At 39.8% G+C, this 27,663-nt stretch overlaps 1 protein-coding gene across 2 annotated transcripts; it reads right to left on the reverse strand.

Annotated features, from left to right (window-relative positions):
• Window positions 1–26,168, reverse strand: DNAJC8 (DnaJ heat shock protein family (Hsp40) member C8). 2 transcript variants are annotated; one of them, XM_020810539.3, is made up of 9 exons: window positions 26,011–26,167; window positions 24,103–24,204; window positions 23,273–23,329; window positions 22,900–22,966; window positions 22,385–22,479; window positions 11,911–11,982; window positions 10,007–10,098; window positions 1,289–1,364; window positions 1–764 (listed from the first exon to the last, which is right to left on the reverse strand). In XM_020810539.3, the coding sequence occupies exons 1-9, from the start codon at window positions 26,077–26,079 to the stop codon at window positions 642–644; spliced, it is 753 nt and encodes a 250-aa protein (XP_020666198.1). In that variant the 5' UTR covers window positions 26,080–26,167; the 3' UTR covers window positions 1–641. The 2 variants fall into 2 exon arrangements, with proteins under 2 accessions (XP_020666198.1, XP_020666199.1); XM_020810540.3 differs by lacking the exon at window positions 1,289–1,364 and having other exon boundaries at window positions 26,011–26,168.
• Window positions 26,169–27,663: the final 1,495 nt, after the last annotated feature.

A 27,663-nucleotide genomic window follows, 5' to 3' on the forward strand; every position in this document is an offset into this window, starting at 1 on the left:
TTTGGATAAAAATTTATTTTACATACATAACATTGCCACTAATAAAGACTATTCAATTCAAGATTCTTTTTAAAATTTATTTACAGAAAGGGTCTGGAACTGATACTTGCAACTTGCCACTCACCCATATCCAATCCTGGAATCCAGATGCTATCAGCAGGACATTAGGCCTAGAGGATAATTTTAACTCCACACAGTTGAGTTGGGAATTCTGAGACATCAAACTGTGCACCTCCAGGCTCCAGTTCTCACTACCAACAAGTAGAAATTGATGCAGATGAGAATTTGACAACAGGCCTAGATGAACAGGGGACTCACTAGGCACCATTTTCAGCAACTGCCTTAAAGCTGGACCGTTGCTCAATTTTGGATGCTTGATGGCAATCTGAACAACAGCATTCGTGGAATACAGAATTACAGGAACTACAAGTATATGCAATGACTGTGGGTTCTTAGGAGCCAAGGGTTCTAAAAGCAGGAGGTTTGGCCCTGACATTACATCACGTATCCCAGGCAAATGGGGAGAGGACAGAAATTACTTTGACCAAGATTCAATTGTACTGAAAACAAAGATCCTATGGAAAAGGAAGGGCTAAACGTGGTTATATAGGAGTGTCCACTAAAACCTGGAAAAGCCAGATTCATTCACGCTGCTCCATCTTTACTTTAGGGGGCCTCAAAAAGGTCCTGTTTTTCTTCTCTTTCTTTCCTTTTGTATTTGCTTGAAAGTTCCTCCAGCTATCCACACGTCCATCTCGGCTCTCCTAAATATGGGAAAGATGAGAGGAGAATCAGCCCGAAGCAGCTGGGAGATTAAAGCTTTCATATTCTGCTTGTTTTTTGTTGGTCAGTTTCAGAACTGTGGCAGAATTCCTGACCTGCACTAAAGCAGCTTTATCTTTGTGTATCCACACCATTCTTGTCTGCAGCCTATGCACAAGCCAGTAGGTTGCACTTTTTTATCTAGCATTTTGCATTCATCTGTCCCATCTCACCTGTCCCATCTCACCTGTCCCATCTCACCTGCTGATAATTTTGCACCATCTGTAAATGGTGGATCTTGTGGCTTCTACTGTACTAAAAACTGAGGCAGATCCCATGAGTTTAAATTCAGCCCATACCTGCTGATTTCTGGCAAAACCCAGCAAGTTACATATGTGCACATGAGTAAAACCACCCACTCATGCAACTTCCACTGAATTTAATGATTATTGCTAGAGCAAGTATGTTTTAAGATTAGACAGGTGATGCTTTGAGGAAACATCCAAAGCTGTATAAGAACAGATACCTCAAAGTTCTTCTGCCACTCTCGCTCACGCTTGGCTTTCTCTTGAGCTTCTATTTCTTCCTCCCTCTGACGCTTCCTACAACACAATCCCAGGTTAGGTATTAGCATTCCCTATGGACAAAATGGGATAAGGTGACAGACAAGTACTCAGAATACCTTGGTTTGAATCCCTGATTGCCCGTGGAAACTCAGAGGAGTAGTGGTGGCAATGGTAAAACTACTTAAATATTTCATTTGCCTTGAAAACACTCTTAAGACTGCACTTAGCCTACTTTGCTCTTGAGCAATGTGTTCCTGCTGTAAAACAGAGTTTGGGATATTTACACCATTCCAAATTGGAACTACTGTAGTATATTTCACACCTGTTCCAATAAAAAGGCTCTTGGGAAAAAAGTGAAGAATTTGAAGGTGCATAGAGAATATATTCTGGGTTAATAATAATCCTGGCTTCAAAGTAAACAGACAGTAAGGACAGAACCTGTATCACTCAGACTGCAGAATTGGCAAGGGAAATACCACCCCCTGCTGTCTCGTTCAGGAACTTACATTACAAACAGTTTTTTAAGGGTTGAGTATTATCTCACCTTGTTTTATTACTTTTTCCAGTATATTAAACACCATATATTTTCAAGTATATTAAACACAATAGCTGGCTGAATAGCTCAGTGGTTTAGGCATCTGACTGTGGAGCCAGAGCCTGAGAGCTCAACTCCCGTCTGTGCCTCCTGGAAGATGAGCCAGCCTGTGTAGCCTTGGGCAAGCTGCACAGTCCCAGGGGACCCCCAGAGGAAGGGATTGATAAACCACTTCTGTATACTCCCTACAGAGAAAACCCAGGAAAAAGTTGCAGTCAGTCAGAATTGACCTGATGGCATGCTATTATTGTTGTTGTTAATCAAAAATACCAGGCAATCAAAATTATAAAAATATTAACTGGTATTATAAAATATATTTCTTAAATATTGGTGCAATATGTATACTGTTCCTAATGTTGCCATTTTTTGTAGCTCTGATGGTGGGATTTCTGAGATGTGCAACTGCTTATAGTACTGTGTGAAGTTTCTTGATATCGTTCCCAAAGCCCCAATGACTGAAGTGTGTTTCTTCCAGAGGCAAGATGTTTAGATTGCCAGGTCTCTGTATTTTGTTAGTTTTTCCAATTCTTTATTTTGAACTCTGGCATCCTGCAATGTCAATTATCGTTCCATTTCTTTGTTCTATTACTACTATGTTTTGGTGTATTCTGTTCGAAGTGTCTACCTGTTTGGATCCAGAAATCCCACAAGATCTTGACTTCCTCATTTTCTGACACTTCTCTATCTGATGTTCCCACAGGTTCTTGGAGGCTGGCAAGTTATATTTTTTATAAATACCCATCTCTAATTATGATCATGCTTTCCATCAATATTTGTCAGGGGCTGCCCATCTGGTTTCTTTTTCCACCTGTTTATTTTCAAATTGTTGTTTCTTACATTGAACCTTTGTTTCTGTTTTCAAAATATTCTCCACTTTCACTGCTTCCAGTAATTTTTCTCTGCTTGTATTGATATAATCATTTAGGCTTCTTTTTTCTTCCTCTCCTACCTGCTATAGTTGCAGTAATCCACGGCCTCCGATTTTTCATGGTAAATATAATCTGTTCACATCACTTTGGGGATGTAATGCATGATGCATATTCATTAGTTTCCATGTTTTATGATCCAATTCTTCTAATTCATTTTTTAGTCCAATCTATTATTCTAGCTGAGTATCTAATTACTGGAACGGCCCATGTGTTTATGGCTTTGATTGTATTTCTCCCATTTAATTTTGATTTTAAGATTTTCCACAGTCTTTTGATATATTTCTGTCAGTTCTTTAACTTGTGTGCACAACGCTGTCTGCATCTAGTATTCCTGTGTAGGCATCCTTCAGTCTTAAGAGACTATGGTAACATGCTCTGAATAGAGGACTTGGAACAGCATCTAGTGGGCTGAGCAGGACAATTCAAGAGTGACAATCCCTTCCACAATGAAGACAATTCAATCTGTCCCCTACCTAGCTCCCCGGTTTTGCTGCTTTTGTGACTGCCTCTTTGCCTCGGCCTGCTGAACAAGTGTCTCTTCAAACTAGGAGAGGCCATGTTGCACTGCCTGCCTCCAGGCTGAATGCTCAGATGTCAAAGTTTCCCATCTGTTGAGATGCATTCCTAAAACCTTCAGATCCTGCTTGCAGATATTCTTGTATCACAGTTGTAGTCTCCCTCTGGGGCGCTTTCCCTGCACTACTTCTCCATACAGAAGATCTTTTGAAGTCCGACCATCAGCCATTCTCACAACATGCCCGAGCCAACGTAGATGTCACTGTTTCAGTAATGTATACATGCTAAAAATTCCAGCTCATTCTAGGACTACTCTATTGGGAACTTCGTCCTGCCAGGTGATACCAAAAATGCGTCGGAGAAACCACATATGGAACGTGTTCAACTTCCTTTCCTGCCGTGCACAAAAGGTCCAGGACTCACTGCAGTACTGGAGTGGACACAGGACACAGGCTCTATAGACCTGGATCTTGGTATATGCTGTCAGCTTTTTATTCAGCCATACTCTCTTTGTGAGTCTAGAGAACAGGTAGCTGCTTTGCCAATGCATTTATCCAGCTCGACATCTAGAGAAAGTGTCAGAGATTGCTGAGCCGACGTATACAAAATCATGAACAACCTTCAATTCTTGTATGGAAATGGTGATAGGAGGTGAGTCCACACCCTGGTCCATGACTTTTTTTTTCTTTAGGCTGATTGTTAATCCAAAATCTTGGCAGGCCTTACTCAAATAAGTTGTTGGAGTTCTTCAGCAGAATGGGCAACAACAGCTGCATCATCAGCGAGGAGGAAGTCTCGCAGGCATTTCAGCTGGACTTTGGTCTTCACTCTCAATCTAGAGAGATATCCTAGTATTCCAAGGTATTTATAATTTTCATCTCTGTGGAACTTTTTGCATATAGTTTTAGGTCATCCATGTATAAGAGACGATTGATTTTTCCTGCTTGTTGTGAAATATGGTAGCCCAATCCAGTTTTATTTGAAATTATTGACATGGGGATTAGCAAAATGTTAAACAGCAGTGGTGACAAAGAATCCCCCTGAAACATTCTTTTGATGTGAACTTCCCCAATTTCTTCACCATGGGCCATTAAGATGGTTTCCCATTTTTCCATGTTTTTCTTCAGGAACTTCTGAATGTTTTTACTAATCCCAAACATTTTAAGGCAAGTGGATTGTGTGGCAATTAATCAAATGCCTTTTTATAGTCTATCCAGGCCATGTTAAGGTTTGTTTTTCATCTTTTTGCATTCTTCAGGATCATTTTATCAATAAGGAGCTGATATTTTGTGCCTCTTGACTTTTTAAAGTTCCCTTTATGTTCCGTTGGGTATAGGGAATTATCAGTTAAGTATATATAGATCTTGCAAGTACTCCTTTTTTAAAAAAAATAAATTTATTATTTTTAAACTACTAGGAATGGGGTAGGGAATACAAAGGGTAAAAGGGAGTGCAGGGGATGGGAAAGGGGTTTTGAGGATAGAAGAACACAGAGTATACAATCATCCACTCTATTCATATTAAGTATGCATGCCTCTGATCCATTCATTTTCCAGTAAAAAAAAATCTTTGTATTCTTTATATATATATATCTGTATACTATTTGATTATTCTCTAAATATCAGCTTATATTCATATTTTGATTTAAGTCTAAGTTATTCCAACTCTATCAAGAAATCGAGACCAATTATAAAATACATCCCCTCTTTCATTTTCCTTTTGTCTTGGACATATCAGCCTGTCTGGAAAGCTGTCCATTTCTGGCACTTCCCATATTTTCTCAGTACCTTTCTCTTGTTTCTGTGCCTCTATTTTCTTCCCATTTTGGGGAGATAAGATTAAATTCAGGACAGTAGTATGGTTTTTGAAATCACCTTTTCTGACTAGTATAACTGGGTATCCCACATGGTAACTTCTAATCCCATCTATATTACCTACCATGTTATCTGGCATCTCTCTCAATACAAACTGTTCTGGAGTTTCAATTTCATTCAGTTGCTGTTTAGCCTCTGATGGTTTCCCCTTCATCAGGCCTTCTATCTGTCTAAGTTTCTGATTTATCTGCTGAAATCCTATTATTGTCATTCGCATGGTAACCAGCCATTCTTTGTCTGGCAACATTCCCACTAGGTATGTCCTCCCCCTCCTTGCCCAGAAATTATAACAGTATCCTCAGAATCCACACAGTCCAGCCAAAGGAGGGTCCAAAGTAAGTATCAAACAGGGGACCAGTCTCTTCTAAAAAGAAAAGCTGTCGTAGTCCTGTAATAACTCCAGATCTAATTTTCTTCGGTCCTCCGTCTGTTCTGTTGAGTTCCTCTCACTGATGAGCTGATAGTTTACTGTCCGTTTCCCAGGGCTTATTCTTCCTTCCAAAACCAAAGACGCTTCTGTTATCAAAGTCCCATTCGACTGGCTTCTCCCACTCAAAAGCCTGTGCCTCCTGCTCCTTTATTTTCAAAGTCCACTCAGCTAGTAAGGAAAGTCCAGATTGCACAGCACTTACAAGATTTCAGTCCCTGTTGAGTGATATTTCCTCTGGGATTCTTTTCCAGAAACACAAAATTTTTCTCGCAGTGAAATGACCTTGGGCCAGCTTGCTAATTATACACTTGCTATTTATCAGACAGTTCGCTTTGAGAAAAAAAAAACAAGCTGGCATGCCGGTTCGCCGCTTCTTCTCTCCTTTTGGTCAGGTATTTTGACATTAGTTTCTTCAATATATTAATGAGGTTATTCATAAATCAAAGGCTTACTTTGCTGTTGTTCTGTTCTCCATCCTCAGGAAGTTGGGGGTGGAGTTTTCTCACAACTTTCTGCCATAAGATATGGCCTCCCGTCTCCGGTCTGTGCATGGGTGAATTTTCAGAGGGAAGAAAGACCCGGTTGCTGCCAAATCTTCTACTTTCTGGGCTCACTATCTGCTTGGGGGTACCTCTCCTGCCCCCCCTTCCGTCCCCTCCTTTCTAGAGGGATGGCAGGCCGGGCGGTTCCAGTTTTTCCCCAGAGCTGTTCACCGGGTACTGCTGGCTTCACTGCAGTCAAGCTCCGCCTCCTAGATCTTGCAAGTACCCCTGTGAGGAGCTTGAACACTGTTAGAAGGCATGAAATTGATTAATAATTGCTGGGTTCACTGACCTTTTGACGATTCTTTATTATCAGAAATGTGCAGCCTGTTGTCATCCAGTCTTCAGTTGTAGAATTTTGAAATAAGTAGTTAAATTGCAACGCTAGATGTTGAGGGAGACTTGTTATATGCTTTAACCAAAATCCGTGCAGCTCATCTGGACCAGGTGCACTCCAATTTCACACAGTCTTTACTTCCCTCTTAATAATTTCATTTGTTATTACAGTATCATCCATTTGTTTTCCTCGAGTTTCTTTACAAATGTCTTTAATTCATAAGACATTTTTGTTATGTCCGGTTGGGCTTTTCCACATTTCCTTCCAAAATTTTAGAACATCATCTTTACATGGGCCTAATTTTATTTATTTATTTATGTATTTATGTATTTATGTATGTATGTATTTATTTATTTATTTATTTTATTTATTTATTTATTCATTCATTCAATTTATATCCCGCCCATCTGGTATATTCTACCACTCTGGGCGGCTTACAACATCTAAAGAATTAAAATACATAAAGCATTAGCATACAACAGTAACAAATAGTGCAGGAATATAATAAATAGCAAAGGAAAAGAAATCAGAAGTTGACAGGAGGGAAGGCCTGGATGTACATCCATGTTTTCAGCTGGCGTTTGAAAGTACCCAGCGTAGGGGCCTCACGAATCTCTGGAGGGAGGTTGTTCCAAAGGCGAGGAGCCACCGCCGAGAAGGCCCGGCTTCGTGTCTTTTCCCTCCGGGCCTTCCTCGGCATCAGGCTCCTCAGCCTCGCCCTCCTGACTCATGCGGGTGATCCAAGTAGATCTTGGTGGGAGCAGGCGCTCCGCCAAGTATCAAGGTCCTAAACCGTTTAGGGCCTTATAGGTGAGCATTAGAACTTTGAAGTCAATGCGGAAACGGATGGGCAGCCAATGCAGCTTGGCCAGAACAGGAGAAATATGTTGTTTTCTCACTCCAGTAAGGAGTCTGGCCACTGCAATTCTGCACCACCTGAAATTTCCGCATCAGCCTCAAAGGCAGGCCCACGTAGAGCGTGTTACAGTGGTCTAATCTCGAGATTATGAGTGCATGCGCCAAGGTAGTGAGCGCCCCCGTATCAAGGTAGGGCCGCAGCCTGGCAATCCGCTGCATTTTTACTCTGAAAATTTACTCTGCATTTTCTCCTAGTGACGTATAGAATAGTTGGTTATTTTGAAATTGTGTGTTTTCTCTATATTGCTTCAAGCATCCATCATATATTTCAATTTGCTATAGCTGTTACCCACTGTTTTAATTCTTCCATACCTTCAACAATTGTTTTCTTTTCTAGGTCATGTATTTTGCATAGTTTGGCTTTTACTTTTTCATTTTTAAGTTTTGAATCTTTCAAGTGTTTTAAGTTGCTAATATCTGCACACAATTTGTTTACTTTTCTTTCCAACCAAATTTTCCACTTTGGGGTGCCATGAGTTTTCTGGGGGTTTTGCAGCTTATAACCAAATTCCATGGTTATTATGATAGCTGTGCTATACATGAGCTGGTTTGTTTCTTTTAGTGTGTTGCTTGGGATTGTTCTGATGACAGCTGCATCATTCAGTAGATCTTTTAATGATTTACTTTGTAATTGGCACAAACTGGGGAGCCTTTATCTTTCTATGTTCTCGTTAATATGGGTTCCTATTTTTCCCTTCAGTGATGTCTGCCATTCTGTCAACTCATAATTTCTGGGTTGTTCCATAACTTGCTCTACTGATATGTTTTCTTCCACTATTGTGTCAATTGTGTCTATCCTCCATTTGTCTTCCATATTATGGTAATTGTTCTGTGTTTTGCCACCCTTTCTAGTTCTTGACATTCCAGTTCTGAAAACACTTTAGGATGATAAAACTTCTCTGGTCCATTAATCATTCAGTTGTGTCACTACTTGGGTGTTTCCTTTTCCAAATTTCCTTTATTCTTTTTTGAAAACCAGGGGCTGTTGGGTTTTATTTGTAATAACATTTCATAATTTCTCAATTTTCGGCAAGAGTCCAAATTTGGCATTTACATTGTTCCAGTAGCTTTGCAGCAGCCTGTCCTGGTCCCTCAACAGGGTCTGTTGAGCCCTGTAGCCCATCTGTCACCAATGCCCAGGGGCTATAGCATCTGACACGGTCCTTGTTGACCTGGGCAACAACGAATCCGGTATCAATTTCTGTTTATTTCCTCTCATCATAATTAATCATTGGTGGACACAGTTGGCCCCGCTTCACAGCTGAGATATGTCTGACTTGGGAGACCCTTCAGCATAGCTCTCAACCTCACTGAAGTAAACAAGCCCCCTTGACTCAACAGGGTCTGTGCCCATGGACAGGGTGATGATGATGATTAGTAGTAACAGTGGAAAGGTAAAGGTTCCCCTTGACAATTGTCCAGTCATGTCCGACTACAGGGCGGTGCTCATCCCCATTTTCAGGCCATGGAGCCAACGTTTGTCCATAGTCAGTTTCTGTGGTCACGTGGCCAGCGTGACCTTCCCAACAAAGAGGTACCTATTTATCTACTTGCATTTTTACATGCTTTCGAACTGCTAGGTTGGCAGGAGCTGGGACAAGCAATGGGAGCTCACTCCGTTGTGTAGATTTGAACTGCTGGTCTTCCGACATTGCAGTCCAGAGGCTTTCTGCGGTTTAACCCACCACGTCCCTCAGTGTAAATACTTAAGATAAATACCTAGGGAGAAAGCACATCACAATCTGGGCATAGAAACAGCAGATTCAAATTCCGCGTAGCTCAGTGGGTGTTACCTAACACAACTTATACTGCATGGAAAACGAAGAGCTGCATGACATCTTAAGGATATATTGGCTATGGCATGAGCTTAGAAAGAGGAGGAAAAAGAAATTGTGAACACTGGTGCCGAATGTGAAGTGCAGACAATATAAACTAGGAACAATTTCATGCAAAGCTCAAATTTATATGACATACCTACCCTGTGACTGCTCACATCAGTATTAAATTATCACAAGATAATTAACAGAATTAACATAACAGTCTAGCTTTGCCATCACCTATTTCTTCTACTGCTGAAATATGAAGTAAATTTAACTGTACTTAGTTCAAAATGCTTCAGATCTGCACAAAATTATTCTGTACCCCCAACACACACACAAAAAAAGTGGGGGATAGTTTATTTGTGTATGTGTATCAATGGTTCATGACTCTAATAAAACGAGTTATAAACCATAAAACCATGTCAAATAAAATTTGTTAATTTCTTAAGGTGCTACTAAATTCTCTGTTGTACTCATTCGAACAGACAAAATACAAATGTTACCCTGAAATTCTTTCTCTCACGATTGAGGTTATCTAAAAAAAGCTTAGAATTATCAAATTAAGTGCTATAAAATCAGTTTGAAAATAATAATTCTTCTGTGTAAGCAATATCCACATTATTACTTTTGGATATCCCCCAAAACTAGTTTCAAACACTGCTTAAGTACACCAGGATTTCCAACAGCCCACCAAAAACAATAATTCAGTGCTCTTACCTTTCATGCATTTCTTTTGCTTCCCTTTCTTTTCTTTTAATTTCAAGTTCTGCGAAGAGCTTCATTGTTTGCTTGTATATGGCTTGCTTGAACTGTAAAAAATACCAGTTTAGTTACTTATACTGATATCCAGTTGCAATTTAATTTTTCAGCTCATTAACATTACTTACGTGGTCTGCATAAATTACAAGCTAGGGATTTTCCCTCCCTACAGAATCAGATAACCCTGCTGCTTGAACAAAATGAGAAATATCTGAGGCCAAGAAATGAGGCCTACAATTAGTACTACCAACTCATTAAACAATTAGCAATATTCTATAGCAGTCTCTCAAACATTAATAAAAATCCATCATGCAATGGTATTAAGACTCCAATGGCATTCCAATACAGGGATGAAATCTCAATCTGGAGTTAAAACCAGTAAGTCTTGGCAGACAAGTAGCAAAAGCTAACACAAAAACAAACTATACAAAAGTTTCTAGAATATCTATATCCTGGGTCTGCTAAAATGATGTTCTTGACAAGTTAATGTTATATTTGAAAAACAACAGAACAGATCAAGTCCATCTTCCAGCAAATACTGAATACCAGCACCTACCAAGGTCACTGTTGGGACCCATTCCCAGGACTCTGCTTACAATTGGCTCCATGTGGACAGAAGAGTGGTTTTATGAGATGGCAGTTTTTGAAACACTGCCAGTTGGCCATTCTTACGGTATGTCAGACCTACAGGCACCACAAATTAAATGCCCTAAAATGTTCTTTATGCAGTTTCCTTCCAAAGTGATAGACTTGCAGTTGCCTCGCATTCATGACACACTTGTGCAGCAAGTCAGTTTCTGGCCACAATTCAAAGTTCTATTTTTAACCTATGAAGCCCAAAATGGCTGGGGTCCAAGCTGTCTCAAAGACCGTGTCTCCCACTATGAACTGGCTCAGGTCTTAAGATCATCAGGTGAGGTCCCTCCACCTTCACAGATGCATCTGATAGGGACACAGGAGAGAGCCTTCTCTGTTGTTGCTCTCAGACTCTGGAACACCCTCCCACAGGAGGACAGATTGCCTGCTTTCGGAAGAACAGCAAAGATGGGGCCGAAGACCTTTCTCTTCAGGCAAGCTTCCTCTCACTGACTGGCTACATGGCTGGTTACATGAGTGACTTTTAGACGGATTATTATGCACTATTGCTCTGACTGGGTCTTTAGTACTACTTGTGTTTACCATCTCTCAGAGTGGCATTTGTACTTTGGTTCTCATTTAAATAGCAAGGAAGCAATCAATGCTGACTAGTCACTTCCCTTTCTGAAGCAAAAGGCAGTCTGGAAATCCTATAGTCTTGTCAAACTGAAACGCAGACAAAATATTTAAACAACTGAACTTGACTTACATCCAGGGGTAGCTGGAATGTTATAGAGAACAAATGAAAAATAACTTCCGCCACCCTCAAAACGGCCCGAAAATAGAGAATAAGGCTATTTTGAGCCCCTCATGGGGCAGGGTTTCTTATACCGTACTCTCAGGCTTGCACTGCTGTTCTTGACAGCAGATGGACAAAGCCATGGGGACAACAGTGATTATGAGCTTCCCCTCTTCTGCAGTCTTCAGATACTTCAAAGGTCATTCTCCTGAATCTCTGAGCCATAGTGATTGTCAAGTGAATGTAGGCAGACAAATGTGAAGCCTCCACAGGAGGAGGTATGTGCTCATATCTTTTGTAACTTCTGACTCCAGGCAGCAGATTATAAGAGGCATGAGGAGTGTGATTACAGACGTCTCTGCAGGCCTGAGGTGTCCCAAGGTATGGATTCTTCCAAATGACCCCCCCACCCCCAAAAAGGTGATACATCTCAGACTTAATATATTACAATCTTGCAAAACAAAATGTGTCCGGATAGTTAACTTACTACTTCTGGATCATCCTCTTCTATGTTTGTTGGCTTGCCTTCTTTCTTTAATTGTTTCTTTTTTTCTTTTGCCTAAAACAGCATGAAAATTAAGAACACAGCAATTTTACAAAATATAACTGCTTTGAGATATTGCTCAGACCCTTATCGCTTATGTGCTTTTTGCCAGCAGCCACAAGGTCAACATGTGCATCACTGCAATCAGCAATGAGTAAGATGCCATCCTCATTTTTTTAACTTGGTAATCTCTGAACAGCTGCATTTACAATGGCAAAAAGCATGATCATGGTGAATTATATGACAAATTCCAACACTACAGGAAGACAAGACAAAAGAAAAGACAAGAGATGAAAAGGAAAGGAAAAGAAAAGAGCAATTATTTTGGAAAAAAGGAAATCCTGTACCAACTTACTTAGGAATAGAACTGTGCAGATTTCTGTTTTTGGACTATAACTACCAAAATTCTCCAAGCAGTCAAAATCTGTGCACCTCTACCTCAGAATAAGTCTCTGAGTTCAATGGAACTTATTTCTCAGCACACACATATATGTTTTTCCTATGCACCAAAGCTCGGCTCCCACTAACTCCTGTTTCCTAAATGAGTTATTATGATATGAATTGAAGACGTTCCATCCCCATCCCCATCTGTTTCCTGTTTACTTTTAACATGGTCCATTTCCCAGCTCTGAGACACCAAAAAGGCTCCAATATAATTAATCTATGCTAGATCTCTGGCCAACAGCCTCTTGTGTAGCTATATAAACATCATAACTTAAGGCAAATTACCTTAGGAAAAAAAATCTCTGTAAACATTATCAGTTGCATGCGGAGTTGCACGATCCAGTGTGCAACAAATCTTAGAACTGCAGAGCTGGAAGGAACCCTACGGATCATGGAGTCCAGCCCCTGTCAAGAAAGCACAGTATGGAATCCCACTTCTAACCGCTCTGGCTCCACAGCCAGATTTCTAAGCCACCGAGCTTTCCAACAGTTCTATACAATTAGGCCCAGAAATAACTGGATGCAAGTTTTCTCATTTTGGCTGTTTACTAAAATAAATTCAAGGTATAGTTAAATGATGAATATTGGCTTAAAATACAGACTCTCAGTTTCAGCTTGTGGTATTCACATCCAAATTGGAGGAAGGCTTTATAAATTGCAGCTTTTTCAAGAGAACAAAAGTAATTTGACAATTGACTCTTTTTTTTTTTTTTTTATTATTATTTTTACATATCCATACATAACCATTTCTCTTATCTTTACATAGTCATCATTTCTCCTATTTATTTCTACCCCCTTATCCCACCCCCCCAAAGAAAAAAAAAAAAAAAAAACAGAAAAAGACCATTTAATTTTAAATCTGCAACCATGAGCACACCTTTTGGAGTTTAACCAATATAACATTATTGGCCCCCCCTTCTCTTACCCATCTTACATATCCCGACCATTTCTTTCTTATCTCTAGTGTTTTTTCTTCCCATACCTTATCCTGTGTCAAAATCGACAGTATGTCTGATTGAATCCATTCATATAAATACCAATTCCATCTTTCCAAAGTCCATTTTGATGCATCCTTCCACCCATAAGCTATTACTGCATGTGCTGCTATAATCATAGCTTTAAATAAATTCTGTTTAGGTTTTTTTACTTTATTATTCCCCAGAACTCCCATAAACAAGATTTTCCCAGTCAGCTGCAAGTTAATATTACATACGGCGTTCACCTTTTCTAAAATCAGCTGCCAAAATTCAATAACCTTAGGGCATTCGCACCAAAGATGTGCATAATATCCCTTACTCCTCTTACAATGCCAGCAACTTGAATTCAAACCTTTTATCATATAAGACAACTGAGGGGGTGTCCTATACCATTTCAATATTAATTTCATCTCCAATTCTCTAAATTTATCCATTTTGATTTCCAATATGCCGTCCATTAACCCATCTATTTCGTATGCTGACAATGTCATTTCTCTTTCCCACTTCGTTTGTATTGTCCCAATCATATAATCTTTATCTGTATTTATCAAGTTATACAACTTCCTTGCAATACCCTTCTTATTATCCTCTTTATTATTATATAGTTTTTCTAGCGGGGTATCCTCTTTATTTAGTATTCCAGAATACCTTCTCTGTTTCAAAATATTGTATAAAGCCATAATCTGTAACCAGTATTGTCTTCCAACTTGTCCTACTACATTTTGTGCCGGAATCTGTATCCCCTGAGGGTTGTATAAATCCTTCACTCTATAATAGCCGGTTTCTTTTAGTTTCTTCCAAAAAGTTTTCTCAATTTTCAAATCCTCACCTAGAGATTCTAGTGGGGTCCATTTGGAAAGACTTGGCATCCAATTAAGTTGCCTTTCCCCCCATATTATTAATGCTGTCTGTCTTGGACCTATTGTATTTTTAATGTCTTTTTTAACCTTCTGTGTAAATATTCCAAATTTACCTACTTCTTTATTTATTGTATCCTCCCATCTTACCCATTTCTCCACACTTTTCCCATCTAATTCCAATAGCATTTTAATTTGAAAAGCTTCGTAATAGCTTTCCAAATGTGGGAGACCCCACCCTAAATCTTCCTGTGGTGAATATATTACCCTCTTTACTATTCTAGCTTTCTTCTTCCCAAAAACCCAATTTTTTAATTCTTGGTCCCATACAGCTAATTGTTTTTTAGGGATGTACTCCGGGAGTACCTGAAATAGATATAACATCTTTGGTATTATAAACATTTTTATTGCCCTTATTTTCCCTAAAATACTTATATATCTATTATCCCATTCGTTTAGTTTTCCCTGTATCCTTCTCCAAGTTATTTTATAATTAGTTCCCATCAAATTTTTAATACTTTTTGTTATTGTTATACCTAAATACTTTAATCTCCTAATTCCTAATTTCATACCTGTCAGCTTTGCTATTTCTTTTTGTTCCTTTAAATCTATCCTTTTAAACATTATTTCTGATTTCGAAATATTTACTCCTAAACCTGAATATTCTTTAAACTCTTCTAAAATTATCAGTAGTTCTCTTATTGCATCAAGAGGATTTTGTAACACCAATATTATATCATCCGCATACAGATTTAATTTAATTACCTCTTTCCCTACTGTATATCCTCTTATTTTACTACTACTTCTAATTTTTTCGGCTAAGGGTTCCATAGATAACACAAACAGCATTGGGGATAAGGGACATCCCTGCTTCACTCCTCTCTGGAGCAAAATTTCTTTTGTATAATTATCATTAACTTTAATCATTGCCTTCCCTTCTCTATAAATTTCTTTTAATGCTATCAAAAAGGGACCGTCAAATCCAAATTTACTTAGTACTTGAAATAAATACCCATGACTTAGAGTGTCAAATGCCTTATATACATCTAATTTTAAAAGGGCAAATCTTCCTTCACTGTTTCCGTGATGTAGAGTATTAATCACATTCCTTATAGGGTGTCCAATATATCTCCCTTTAACAAAACCATATTGATCCTCTCCTATTAATCTTGGGAGTGTTTTCTCTAATCTATTTGCTAAAATTTTTGCAAAAATTTTATAATCCTGGTTTGTTAAACTAATAGGCCTATAAGAGTTGGGGTCCGTCGGGTCTCTCGATTGTTTCAAGATTATCATGATTTCTGTTTTCCTCCATGATTCAGGGGCTCTCCCTCCCTTCATTATCTTGTTAAACAAACTCTGCATTTCTGGAACTATTAAAGGCCCCACCATTTTATAAAATTCTGATGTAAAACCATCTAAGCCTGGTGATTTCCTACTTTTTAAATTTTTAATAACTGTCAAGATTTCTTGTTGTGTGATTTCTTCATTTAAAATTGCTAAATCTTGTTTCTTAATTTTGTTCACAATAGCTTCTTCAAATTGTTTCTCTTCATTTACTTTAAATAACTTACTATAAAAATCTTCAAAGATCTCCCTTATTTGTTTGTCTTTAAACACCTTACTTCCCGTTTCATTTTTCATGCACCCTATCTTTTGTTTTTCCTTTCTTTTCTTCAAATAGTTTGCCAATCTTTTCATCGAGTTTATATTTATTCTCTGATACTCATTCCTCACCAATAAATCTTTTTTCCACAAAAACAAATTATCTAACTCTTGCAACTCATCTTTCACCCTATTCAACTGTTCTTGTATTTGTCTTTCAAACTTCACCTGTAATCTTCTTTGTAATTCAACTATCTCCTTTAGTTTTTGTTCCCTTTTAAAATTCACCTTTCTTCTAAAATGAATTTCTTTAGAAATACATATTCCCCTGATTACTGCCTTTGCAGCATCCCAAATTATATCTTCCTCCGCAGATCCTTTATTTTCTTTAAAATATTTTTGTATCCCTCTTATTAAATCCTCTCTATCCTTTTGTTGCAAAAATATCCTAGAGTTAAACCTCCACCTTCTAACTTTCTGATCCTCCTCCAAACCAATCTCAACAAGTAATGGTGCGTGATCTGAAATCCATATAGCTCCTGTTTCCACTCTATTAACTTCCATATCGTTAGTTTCTTTCACTAAGATATGATCAATACAGGAAAACTTTTTATACCTTTTTGAGAAAAAGGTAGGATGCTTTTCATCCTGCAGGAGACTAAATACCTCTTTAAGTTTCCATTTTTTTAAGTTTACTTTCTTATTTTCCCTAATATCATTATTCAAATCCCCTGCAATTAACAAGTCTCCTTCATAAAATGACTGCAATCTTTGAAAGGTTCGGTTCAAAAATAGGGTTTGTCCTTTGTTAGGTGCATAAATACATGCCAAAGTATACTTCTTTCCATTCATCCTGAATTTCACAAAAATAAATCTTCCATCTCTATCTTTACATTGTTCCAAAACATCTATATTCATTCTAGAGTGCAAGAGAATGGCCACACCCCTTGCTTTGTTTGTTCCCCTTGACTCTATCTGCAAACTCCAGTCAGTAGACTTCATCAAAGGTCTTACGTCTCTCTTACTCTTATGCGTTTCCTGCAGACACAGAATATCAACCCCTTGATCCTTTATCATCTTATTTAATCTATAACGTTTCAGATCTGAGGCCAAACCATTCACATTTAAGGAGAGTACTTTAATTATCCTCCCCATTTTTTGTCTATCTCAACTCCCCCTGGTGTGCCCCTATTATTTACTATTTTTTGATGGTCTTTCCCTTCCCCATAGCCCAAAAATAACCCCTTCCCAAGGAGTTGGGTAAGGATTCTATATCCCCCCATTTTCGTCTCTATACGTGGAGATCTGTCTACCCACATACTCCCCCCCAAAAAAAATTTCATTCTTTTCAACCAACACTAACCAAAACAAAAAGAAAAAAAACTATTTTCACGTGGTATAAATTTTACATTCCTGAAGGAAGCTTATTCATATTTACAGTCACATATAAATTCCCTCAATCTTCTTCTTCTTCTTCTTCTCCTCCCTCCTTCTCTTCTTCGGCCTCCTGAGTAGTACGTTGTATGTTAAGTCTGTATAGTAACTTCTCCGCCTCTGCTGGGTTGCTAGCTTTCAAGAGTTTTCCATCTTTAAAAATTAAAATATTGGCTGGATAACCCCAGGAAAATAAAACACCATTCTCATGCAACTTCTGTGCAAAGGGTTTCATAAGTCTTCTTTCATTCATGGTTTCTGGTGATAAGTCAGGGCGAGGAAATATCTTCTGTCCCTGAAGTTGTAAGTCTTTAATTTTCCTGAGTTTGTTCCAAACATAATTCTGCGTTTTCTCTCTTGAAAAAGCTATTATAATGTCTCTAGGCCTGGCTCCAGGCTTTGGTTTCGGTTTCAGAGATCGGTGAGTGCGTTCAAGGTCCTCATCTGTTATATTTATGCCATGTTCCTGAAAAAAAGCAATTACAGTCTTCCCAAGGTCTCCTGCAGCAATGTCTTCTGTTACTCCTGAAAGTCTTAAGTTCCTTCGCCTTTGGCGGTCTGATAATATAGCCAGCCTTTTTTTTAATTGCTGTATTTCTTTCTCGTTGTTTTCACTTTTTTTCACAGCATTATCTGCGGCTGACCTTGCTGTTTTAACCTCTTCCACTAATTGCCCAAACTTAGATTGAAGCGCTTTTAGGTCTTGTCTAATATTTTTCTCCATATTAGTTATCAACTCCGACAGTTCTTTAACTTCACGTTTTGTCGCCATTATGCTTGTTATGTTGTTTTGTTGTTTTCACGGAGAGTATTATTGCTTGTAATTAGCAAGGAAAAACTCACCAAGTCAAGGGAAAGTTTGTAGCTGAGTTTCCGGAACCTCCTCAAAAGTTCCTTCAGGCTTATCTTTCAATTGTTTGGTTGTATTATAGTTTTATCTGTAAGTTTCCTGGAGGGCGATGTAAAGGCGTCTAGCTTCGTCGACGCATGCGCAGATCTCCCATTTGACAATTGACTCAAAAGCTGTTTCATGAGACAGATATGGGCTATTCCTTCATTATTTCATCATCCATTAAGGAGGTAAAAGGTCCAGAGTGGATTCCAAGTGTGGTATTTGCATTTGGAAGCTGTTGCTATGAACTCACAACATGTGTTCAAAGGAGCTCTCAATGCAAATGAAACAGACCATTCTTAAGCTGCAAAAAAAAAAAAAAAAAAAAAAAAAAAGATAAACCCATCAGAGAGATAGCAGTAACATTAGAAATGGCCAAATCATCAGTTTGGTACACACAGAGAAAAAAAAGAACACACTGGTGAGCCTGCAACACAAAAAGGCCTGGATATCCATGGAAGACAACGGTGGTGGATAATCATAGGATCCTTTCCACAATAAAAAAAAACCCTTCAGAACATCCAGCCAAATGAAGAATATTCATTATCCAAATCTACCGAAAAGAGAAGACTCCATGTGAGCAAACGGAGAAAGTTCACAACAAGGTACAAATCACCTGTTCATAAACCTTAAGAATAGAAAGGCCAGAATAGACTTTGCCAAAAAAATAACCCAGGCTGGTTCTGGAACAACATTCTTTGGAGAGATGAAACTAAAATCATCCTGTACCAGAATGATGGGAAGAAAAAAATATGGCAAGGGTTTGGGATTGCTCCTGATCCAAAGAACACGACATAATCTCTAAAACACGATGGGAATGCATGGTTTCCATTGGCACTGGGTCACTAGTGTTTATTGATGATGTAACAGAAGACAGAAGCAGCCAAATGAATTCAGAAGTGTATTGGGATGTATTGTCTGCTCAGATTCAGCCAAATTCATCAAAGTTGACTGGACAGCGCCTCACTTTACAGTGAAAAAAATATTGCAAAAGCAACCTAGGAGTTTTTAAGACCAAGAAGTAGAATATTCTGCAATGGCTGAGTCAATCATCTGATCTCAATCTGATCAAGTATGTGTTTCATTTGCTGAAGTCAAAACTTAAGGCTGGCTGACCCACAAACAACAACTGAAGACAGTTGCAGAAAAGGCCTGGCAAAGCATTGCAAAGGAGGAAACCCAGCATTTGGTGATGTCCATGTGTTCCATACCTTAAGCAGTCGTTGTCTGCAAAGGATTCTCAGCAAAGTATTAAAAATGGAACATTGTATTTATGATTGTGATAATTAGTCCAATTACATTTGAGCCCCTGAAATAAGGGGACAATTTATGAAAATGGCTGCAGTTCCTAAATATTACATCCAATATTTTTGTACAGTCCCTTGAATTAAAGATGAAAATCTGCACTACAATTGCATCTTGGTTGTTTCATTTCAAATCTACTGTGGTGGTGTACAGAGCTAGAAATTATGAAAATTGTGTCAGTGTGCAATTCAGGACTTAACAGAGTGGTCATTCGACTAGATAGGCGGGGTATAAATGCAATAAATAAATAAATAAATAAATGAGTCTATAGAGACGTCTTGTTGAGGCATTCCCCTTCAAAAGTTACACTCACTGTGTCACACCAGTGTAATTAGGCTACACAGGCAAAATAATCAAGGAAATTGCAACAGCTAATTGATAATGATCACTTCTCCTGCCATGTATCAACAGGGTCTTGACCAGTTAGGGTAAACAGAGTGGATTATATACAAAATAATTATCAACAAGCCATAAAAATAGCTGGAAGGTGTACTGCATTTTTTACAGTGGTGGACTGGACTGTGGGGGATTTTTGACTCTTTTTTTAATAGTACCATCAGAGGGAAGACAGAATAGCTGACCGTTTTTGCAATCTTGTGATGCCCACACCTTGTCTCTAAATCAGCACATGTTTGGCATCCTTCAGTCTCGAGAGACTATGGTAACGTGCTCGGTATGGAGAACTTGGAACACCATTTAGTGTGGCTGAGAAAGCCAATTTGAGAGTGACAATCCCTTCCACAATGAGGACAAATACAAGCTGTCCCCTGTCCAGTTCCCTGATTTTGCTGCTTCCGGGACTGCCTCTTTGCCTTGGCCTGCTGGACAAGGGTCTCTTCAAATTGGGAGAGGCCGTAATGTACCGCCTGCCTCCAGGCTGAACTCTCCGATGTCAGAGTTTCCCATCTGTTGGGGTCCATTCCTAAGGCCTTCAGATCCCACTTGCAGATATCCTTGTATCGCAGCTGTGGTCTCCCTCTGGGGCGCTTTCCCTGCACTACTTCTCCATACAGAAGATCTTTTGGAATCTGACCATCAGCCATTCTCACAACATGCCCAAGCCAACATAGACATTGCTGTTTCAGTAATGTAGACATGCTAAAAATTCCAGCTCGTTCTAGGACTATTCTATTGGGAACTTTGTCCTGCCAGTTGATACCAAAAATGCGTCAGAGACAATGCATATGGAATGTGTTCAGCTTCCTCTCCTGCCATGCACAAAGAGTCCAGGACGCACTGCAGTACAGGAGTGAGCTCAGGACACAGGCTCTATAGACCTGGATCTTGGTACTGTATATGCTGTCAGCTTCTTATTCAGCCATACTCTCTTTGTGAGTCTTGAGAACATGGTAGCTGCTTTGCCAATGCATTTATCCAGCTCAATATCTAGGGACAGAGTATCAGAGATCGTTGAGCCGGGGTACACAAAGTCGTGAACAACCTTCAATTCTTGTGTGGAGATGGTAATAGAGGGAAGTGAGTCCACACCCTGGCCCATGACTTGTGTTTTCTTCCGGCTGATTGTTAGTCCAAAGTTTTGGCAGGCCTTGCTAAAATGATTCATGAGTTGTTGGAGGTCTTCAGCAGAGTGGGCAACAACGGCTACATCATCGGCGAAGAGGAAATCCTGCATGCATTTCAGTTGGACTTTGGTCTCTGCTCTCAATCTAGAGAGATTAAAGAGCTTTCTAATTAAGAACACAGCCCTCTTTCACTCCGTTTCAGATGTCAAAGGGATCTGATGTTGAGCCATCAAAAACTACAGTGCCCTTCATTCCCTCATGAAAGGACCTGATGATGTTCAGGAGTCAGGGTGGACATCCAATCTTGGGAAGTATTTTAAAAAGGCCATCCCTGCTAACCAAATCAAAGGCCTCTGTGAGATCTATGAAGGCCACAAATAATGGCTGTTGTTGTTCCCTGCATTTCTCCTGCAACTGTCTGAAGGAGAATAACATGTCAGTGGTGGATCTATTAGCTCGAAATCCACACTGTGATTCTGGATAGACTCTCTATGCAAGTGCCTGGAGCCTCTTCAGCACAACACGGGCAAGCAGCTTCCCTACAACGGTGAGAAGAGAGATGCCACGGTAGTTACTGCAGTTGCCCCTGTCTCCTTGGATCTTGGATGTCTCTAAGAAACTCTGTGTTGAAGCTTCGTATTGAAGAACATGTTGCTGACACAAAGGCCATAAGCAGCACATACACAGAAATGTTTAAATAAGGGAATACTGTATAACCCATTCCAATTTTATCTCTAGGATTGTACATATTCACTTTCAGTAGTCTCATCTCCATTTCACTCTAGTGATTTTAAGGAGAAAGCTTCTGTACAATTTGTAGATCAATTAAAGTACCGTCTCTCAACTCTGGAGACAAAGCATAAGGCAGAATCTTGTTGAATACCAGCACAACATAATGCTCTGATGGCACAGTTCCACTAGACCTCTGATGCATTAACAGAGATTGAAGAAGAAGCCCAATGAAATGAACAGAATTTCTGCGTGCTTTAAGCGGTAATTGATTCTTCATTATACAAGCCTAGATGTTGAACTCTTCATGCAACAGATTGCTGTGCAAGCTGAGTAACTGAACAGGATCCTGATCAAAAAGTCAACAATAGCGCTAAAATAAATCACATGTACAATAATTACTATCTATCAAATTCCTGAAATTTGAAAACAGTTCTCAACTTTTGAATCTGGCAAGACTTTAAAACTCTCTAATAAAAAAAAAGATCTATTTCAGAATTACAGCAAACTTTGATTAGGGTTGCCATGAATAAAATAGGGCAGAGCTCTGTTAGAATTTGAACTACTGTGAGAGAACATGAAAGCTTTCAGTGACATACTGTATTTGATCCTCTCCCTCAGATTAGTCTGCCTGTCACTCATGATACTTACAATGTGTTCTACATATTCCTTTCCAGCCTGTATCACATCCAAGGCCCTCTTCTTTTGTTCCTGGTCCAGCAACAACTTGTATGCTTTGTCGACAGCTAACAAAAGTAAAAATTACCATCAGCAGATACACATAACTTGAAGTAGCCAGAAAACAAAAAGCAAAAGCAAAGCGTACTGCTTATATACCGCCCCATAGCGCTTCAAGCACTCTCTGGGCGGTTTACAAGTTAATTATGCAGGCTACACATTGCCCCCTCCCCCCAGCGAGCTGGGTACTCATTTTACCGATCTCGGAAGGATAGAAGGCTGAGTCAACCTTGAGCCGGCTACCTGGGATTGAACCCCAGGTCGTGAGCACAGTTTTGGCTGCAGTACAGCAGTTTAACCACTGCACCATGTTCATTTTCAGAAAAACAACAGAGCACATTATGTGTCTCTCTTTCAATCAAAGCAAGTCACAATCATTTTACCATAGGATTAATATTTGTGGTTAACACAGAAAATTCAGCAGTTACCTTCAAATGCCTTCTGTGCTCTTTCGGGATCATCTTGGTTTTTGTCAGGGTGTACCAGTATGGATAGCTGTAAATCACAGTGGACATACTGACGTTTATTAAAATAGGTCAATTGCATAGTCTTTGTTCTATATTACAGCCTTCTACTGTTTGCTCAACTATATTGGCAACCACAGGCTGAAACGCTTTATAACCCAGATATGCAAACACTCAAAGTGAATCTTCAAATGCAACACAACAACTGAATCCTCAAATCAAGAGCGTTTTTGATATTACACAAGCAGTAATTACATAATATTTATAAAACAATTCTAATTTGAAATGCCAAGACCCTTCATATCATCAAATTGATATTAACGCAAGAGTTATGTACCTGACGGAATCTTTTCTTTATTTCTTCATCTGTAACTTCAGGATCCAGCTGCAACACCTTGAAAAGACGCAAAACACACAATCATAAGTGCTCCAGTTCTGAACGTATTTAAATCACTATAACTACATTCAGCTTTTTCAGCTATACAGTTACATTTCAATAGGTGGGGCTGCAGTATTGATAACAGCGGCAGAGAAACTTATAGAAATGACTTCTCATACAACAGAATGCCCTAGGAAATTCATATGCATTTTCCAAATGTGGACCCTTATGCATAACAAACTGCACCATCAATATACAGTATAAAAGGAAAACATTCATATATTCCAGAAAAAACACAGCCTTGCAAATAAATGGAGGAGGGGCATAACAGCAGAGTCTTAAAAGTGTCCAAAGGAAGGAATGGGATGGAGTATTCTGGAAAAGGCACCGCTGGCTGGAACACTGAACAGGAGCACTTCACTGCAACATTGTGTTGTGTTTCACATTTGCAAATCCAAATATAGAACTGGAACATTTAAAAATTACTATAGTACACCATCAAGCACAATTTCCAAGAGGGCTTGAAAGGGAAAAAATATTTATTCTATTCTGTTTCACCAAGCCTACAAACAAGGACAAAAGGACCAGCAACTAGGATGTAACTGTCTTGTTCCTTAGTTTAGTGATACTACTTTGATATAATTTTCATTAACTGCCCACCTATAACTGGGACTGAGAACTGAAACACAGGTATAAAAATGTAGTTTCTACTTATTTGAAAAAAATGACAGCTTTGTACTGGGATAACTGTCATTCCTTATCACACAATTAGTAAGTAACAGTCTTACCTCAAAGGGATTCAGATTGAAATAGGATGAGCCGGGCCTAGTAAGCCTCTCAATCTGGTTCTTTGATGTTAAAACAGAGTCTCGCTTTTCTATTTGTTTCACCTACAAAGATTAAAACATCTTCAATAGTTACAGTTGCTATTATACTAGTGACTTAGTGTTTGTTATGCATGTGGAAAGTTCTCAGCACTTTGAGATACAAAGATATCAAGTTTCAAAACTGATTTAAAGATGTTTAAATCATATATTTTGGAGAGCTACTCCTAATTAGTAGAGACAATGCTTGACTATATGGGCTGATGGTCAGTGTACCTTTCAGATAACTGCATCACAGTTGATAAATTCCGACACAACTGAAAAGTATATAGGCTTCAATAAATCTCATTTTATAGTTCAACAGGTAACAAAACAAATACAGGACTGCTGATACATACATTCAGTAATGTACTGTATAGGGTTATTCCCCCCACCTTAATCCACTGAAGATAAAAGCAGAATGGACAGTAGTTACACAGAATGGTTTGAACCAGAACAACACTATTTTATCTTCTGTATGTGAAGTATTTTGGTTATCAATGGCACAGACTTCTATAAGACAAACAAATTCAAACAATCTGTTCTGTATACTACGTTCCAGACTGCTGTGTTATCACAGGATCCTAGTTTAAATACAGACTCAGACACAGGCTTCTCTTTGCATTACTATAAAAAAGTCATTTTCAAAGTAGGAAGCCACTGGAAATCTCCATGTCAATTACCACACACATAGACTTAGGCCAACCATTTTCAAAGGACTGCTCAAAACACCATCTTAAACACACTGAAAAAAATGTCACAGTAAGATTACTATATGTAATCTGTAACCTGCCCTGAGATGTTGCAATATAGGACAAGCTAAAACAGTTTTAAATAAATAAAATAACATTAACACACTAGACTTCAACCCTCTGATTATGTTCTTAAACTGTGCCTCCAACCCTTTCCTTTTGTGTAGACATATCTAAACTGTAGAGGCACTATTCTACCCAGTTCTTCAATATATAGCAAGCACATTTTATATAAAATACAGCAACATAGCCAATAATGTTTACTGTTAAATTCTAGCTATGTCTGTTCTGAAACCTTTAATGGCATTTAAATTCTAGCTATATCTAGTCAGCAATCGTTTCCTCTAAGTACTGTACTCCCAGGCAAATGAGCATAACAGGGCCATCTATAATTATTTAAAACAATACTATACACACTTCCATTGGAGTAAGAAGCAATTAAACTTTAGAGGGATTTGGTTCCGAGTCACCATTTACAGTTTTACTTTATTTAAAAAAAATCTGTTTATTCATGAGCCACATTTACACCTAATCTTTCCTGAGGGCAGTTAGACCATGAGCGTGTGATTTGCTCAATCAAATTCATTGAATTTCATGTTAGACCGGTGGCATAAACCTGGATCTTCCACACACACCCCGGACCAACACTCAAACCATATCATACTATCTTTAAGACACACATTTTTAACTCTAGCTGACCTCCCTCCCTCCCTCCCCCCCGTCCTCAATTTCCGTCCTGCCCTTCTCTGGTGATGAAGGCCAGCCCCTCCGCACCACCTGTCACAACACTCCGGGCCGAGGGCAGCCAGTTATCTTTCCAGCGACGAAGGCTCCCAACCAGGCTTGTTCAACGGAAAAGGGTCGGAAAAGTGGGGAAGGCGGGGGACGCCGCCGGGGACCAGGACCGGCAGGTACCCCCTCAGGAGCCTCCGCCGGCCCGAAAGAAGAGGCCCAAGCGGTGGGGAGGAAGCCGGCCTAGGCCCGGCCGCCAGCCCCGCAACCTACAGAGAATAAGGCCTGAAGCGACCGGGGCAAGGAGGGAAACTCGGCGCCCTACGGAAACGGGGCAAGTCCGCTTCACCTCAGTGTAGAAGGTGAGAAACGCCTCCTCCGCTCCGCCGCCCGCCTCGGTCTCCGCCGGAGCCGCCATCTCGAGCACCACGTGATCCTGCGCACGCGCACGCGCCCCTCTTTCACGCAACGCGGGCGCCCGAGTCTTTTGACCGCAGGCTCACCGGCACGTGACCAGGCGCTTTCTTTCTCCCCCCCCTTTCCTGGAGGGGAGGGGAGGGGAGGGCAAAGAAGGGAGGGAGGCTCTTAAAGGGACAGGGTACGAATAAGGAGGTTCCTCCTTCTCTCATCTCCTGTCAAGCCAGAAAGCAAAGTTGCAGCAGGTCAACAGAGCAACGGAGCACGGGGAGGGGGGGGGGGCGCGATGTTGGTCTCTAGCTCCCCTCACCCTCCACTATGGGCTATGCCGGGCGGGGGGCTGACGGCGGCTGTAGGCGGAATAAAATATTAGTCAGGTGAAAAGTTTCCGGTTTCTGGAACGAATTTCGCGACAATTTTCAATCCCAGCACAAACTGCAGAGCAAGGACCGCTCCTGCTCTGAGTGCCAACGGGGACTCAGGTAGCCGGCTCAAAGTTGCCTGAATCATCCCTTCTTCCGAGGTCGGCAAAACTGAGCACCCAGCTCTCTGTAGCCTGCATGACGAGAGACTGTAAACGGCCCAGAGAGAGCTTTAAGCACTACGAGATTTTGCTTTAAGCACATATAAGCAGCACATCCTGTGGCAAGGAGTTCCACAGAATAAACAACACGCTGGGTAAATAATTATTTTCTTTTGTCTGTTCTCACTCTCCCAACACTCAGTTGGAGCGGATGTCCCCTGGTTCTGGTATTGTGCGAGAGGGAAAAGAGCTTCCTTCCCTCTATCCACTTTATCCATTCCCTGCATAATTTTATACATCTCAGTTATGTCCCTCCTCAGGCGCCCTTTCATTTGTGGGTAACTCCTCTGGAAAATTTGCACTAATTTCTCAGTGGGCAGTGATTGACTTGAAAAGGAATCTCGGGAGTTGCACTAGATTGCATAACGAAGATGTGGTCCAGTAAGGCTATCAATGGCGGGTGACAACAACAACAACAACAACAGCTACCACTATGGTAGTAATACTTAGTTTTTTGGTTAAAAATTGTATCCATTATATAATGCCAGTCAATGTTTTTATAATTTTGACTGTGCCGGGTGTTTCTTAATGATGATGATGATGATGATGATGATTAGACTTCAAGTCAATTCTGATTTATGATTACCCTTTTCAGGGTTTTCCAGATAGAGAATACACAGAAGTGGTTGACCATTCCCTTTTTCTGAGGGTGCCCTGGGACTATGCAGCTTGCCCAAGGTCACACAGACTGGCTCTGTTCACAGGACACAGTGGGGAATCAAATTCCCAACCTCTTGGACTCCACTGGGGTACAGGACTGGGTGCTAAGCAGTGGTCCATTTTTCTTATGACTTGCTTATGACATTCCAAAGGACATCTGGATACACTATGGAAAATGGATTTTGGGGATCCATAGGTCTTCAATTATGTAGGGCCTATCTTATGAGGAGTGCTAGTTTTCAGGCATGGTGTTATACTTAATGTTTTTTTAAAAGGTGTAGATTTTCAGAACATTTTAGTCATAGGCAATATATTTCTTTCACAGACAAACAGCCCTGGAAA

Source organism: Pogona vitticeps, chromosome 9 (genome assembly GCF_051106095.1).
Source record: "Pogona vitticeps strain Pit_001003342236 chromosome 9, PviZW2.1, whole genome shotgun sequence".
NCBI classification, from domain to species: domain Eukaryota; kingdom Metazoa; phylum Chordata; class Lepidosauria; order Squamata; family Agamidae; genus Pogona; species Pogona vitticeps.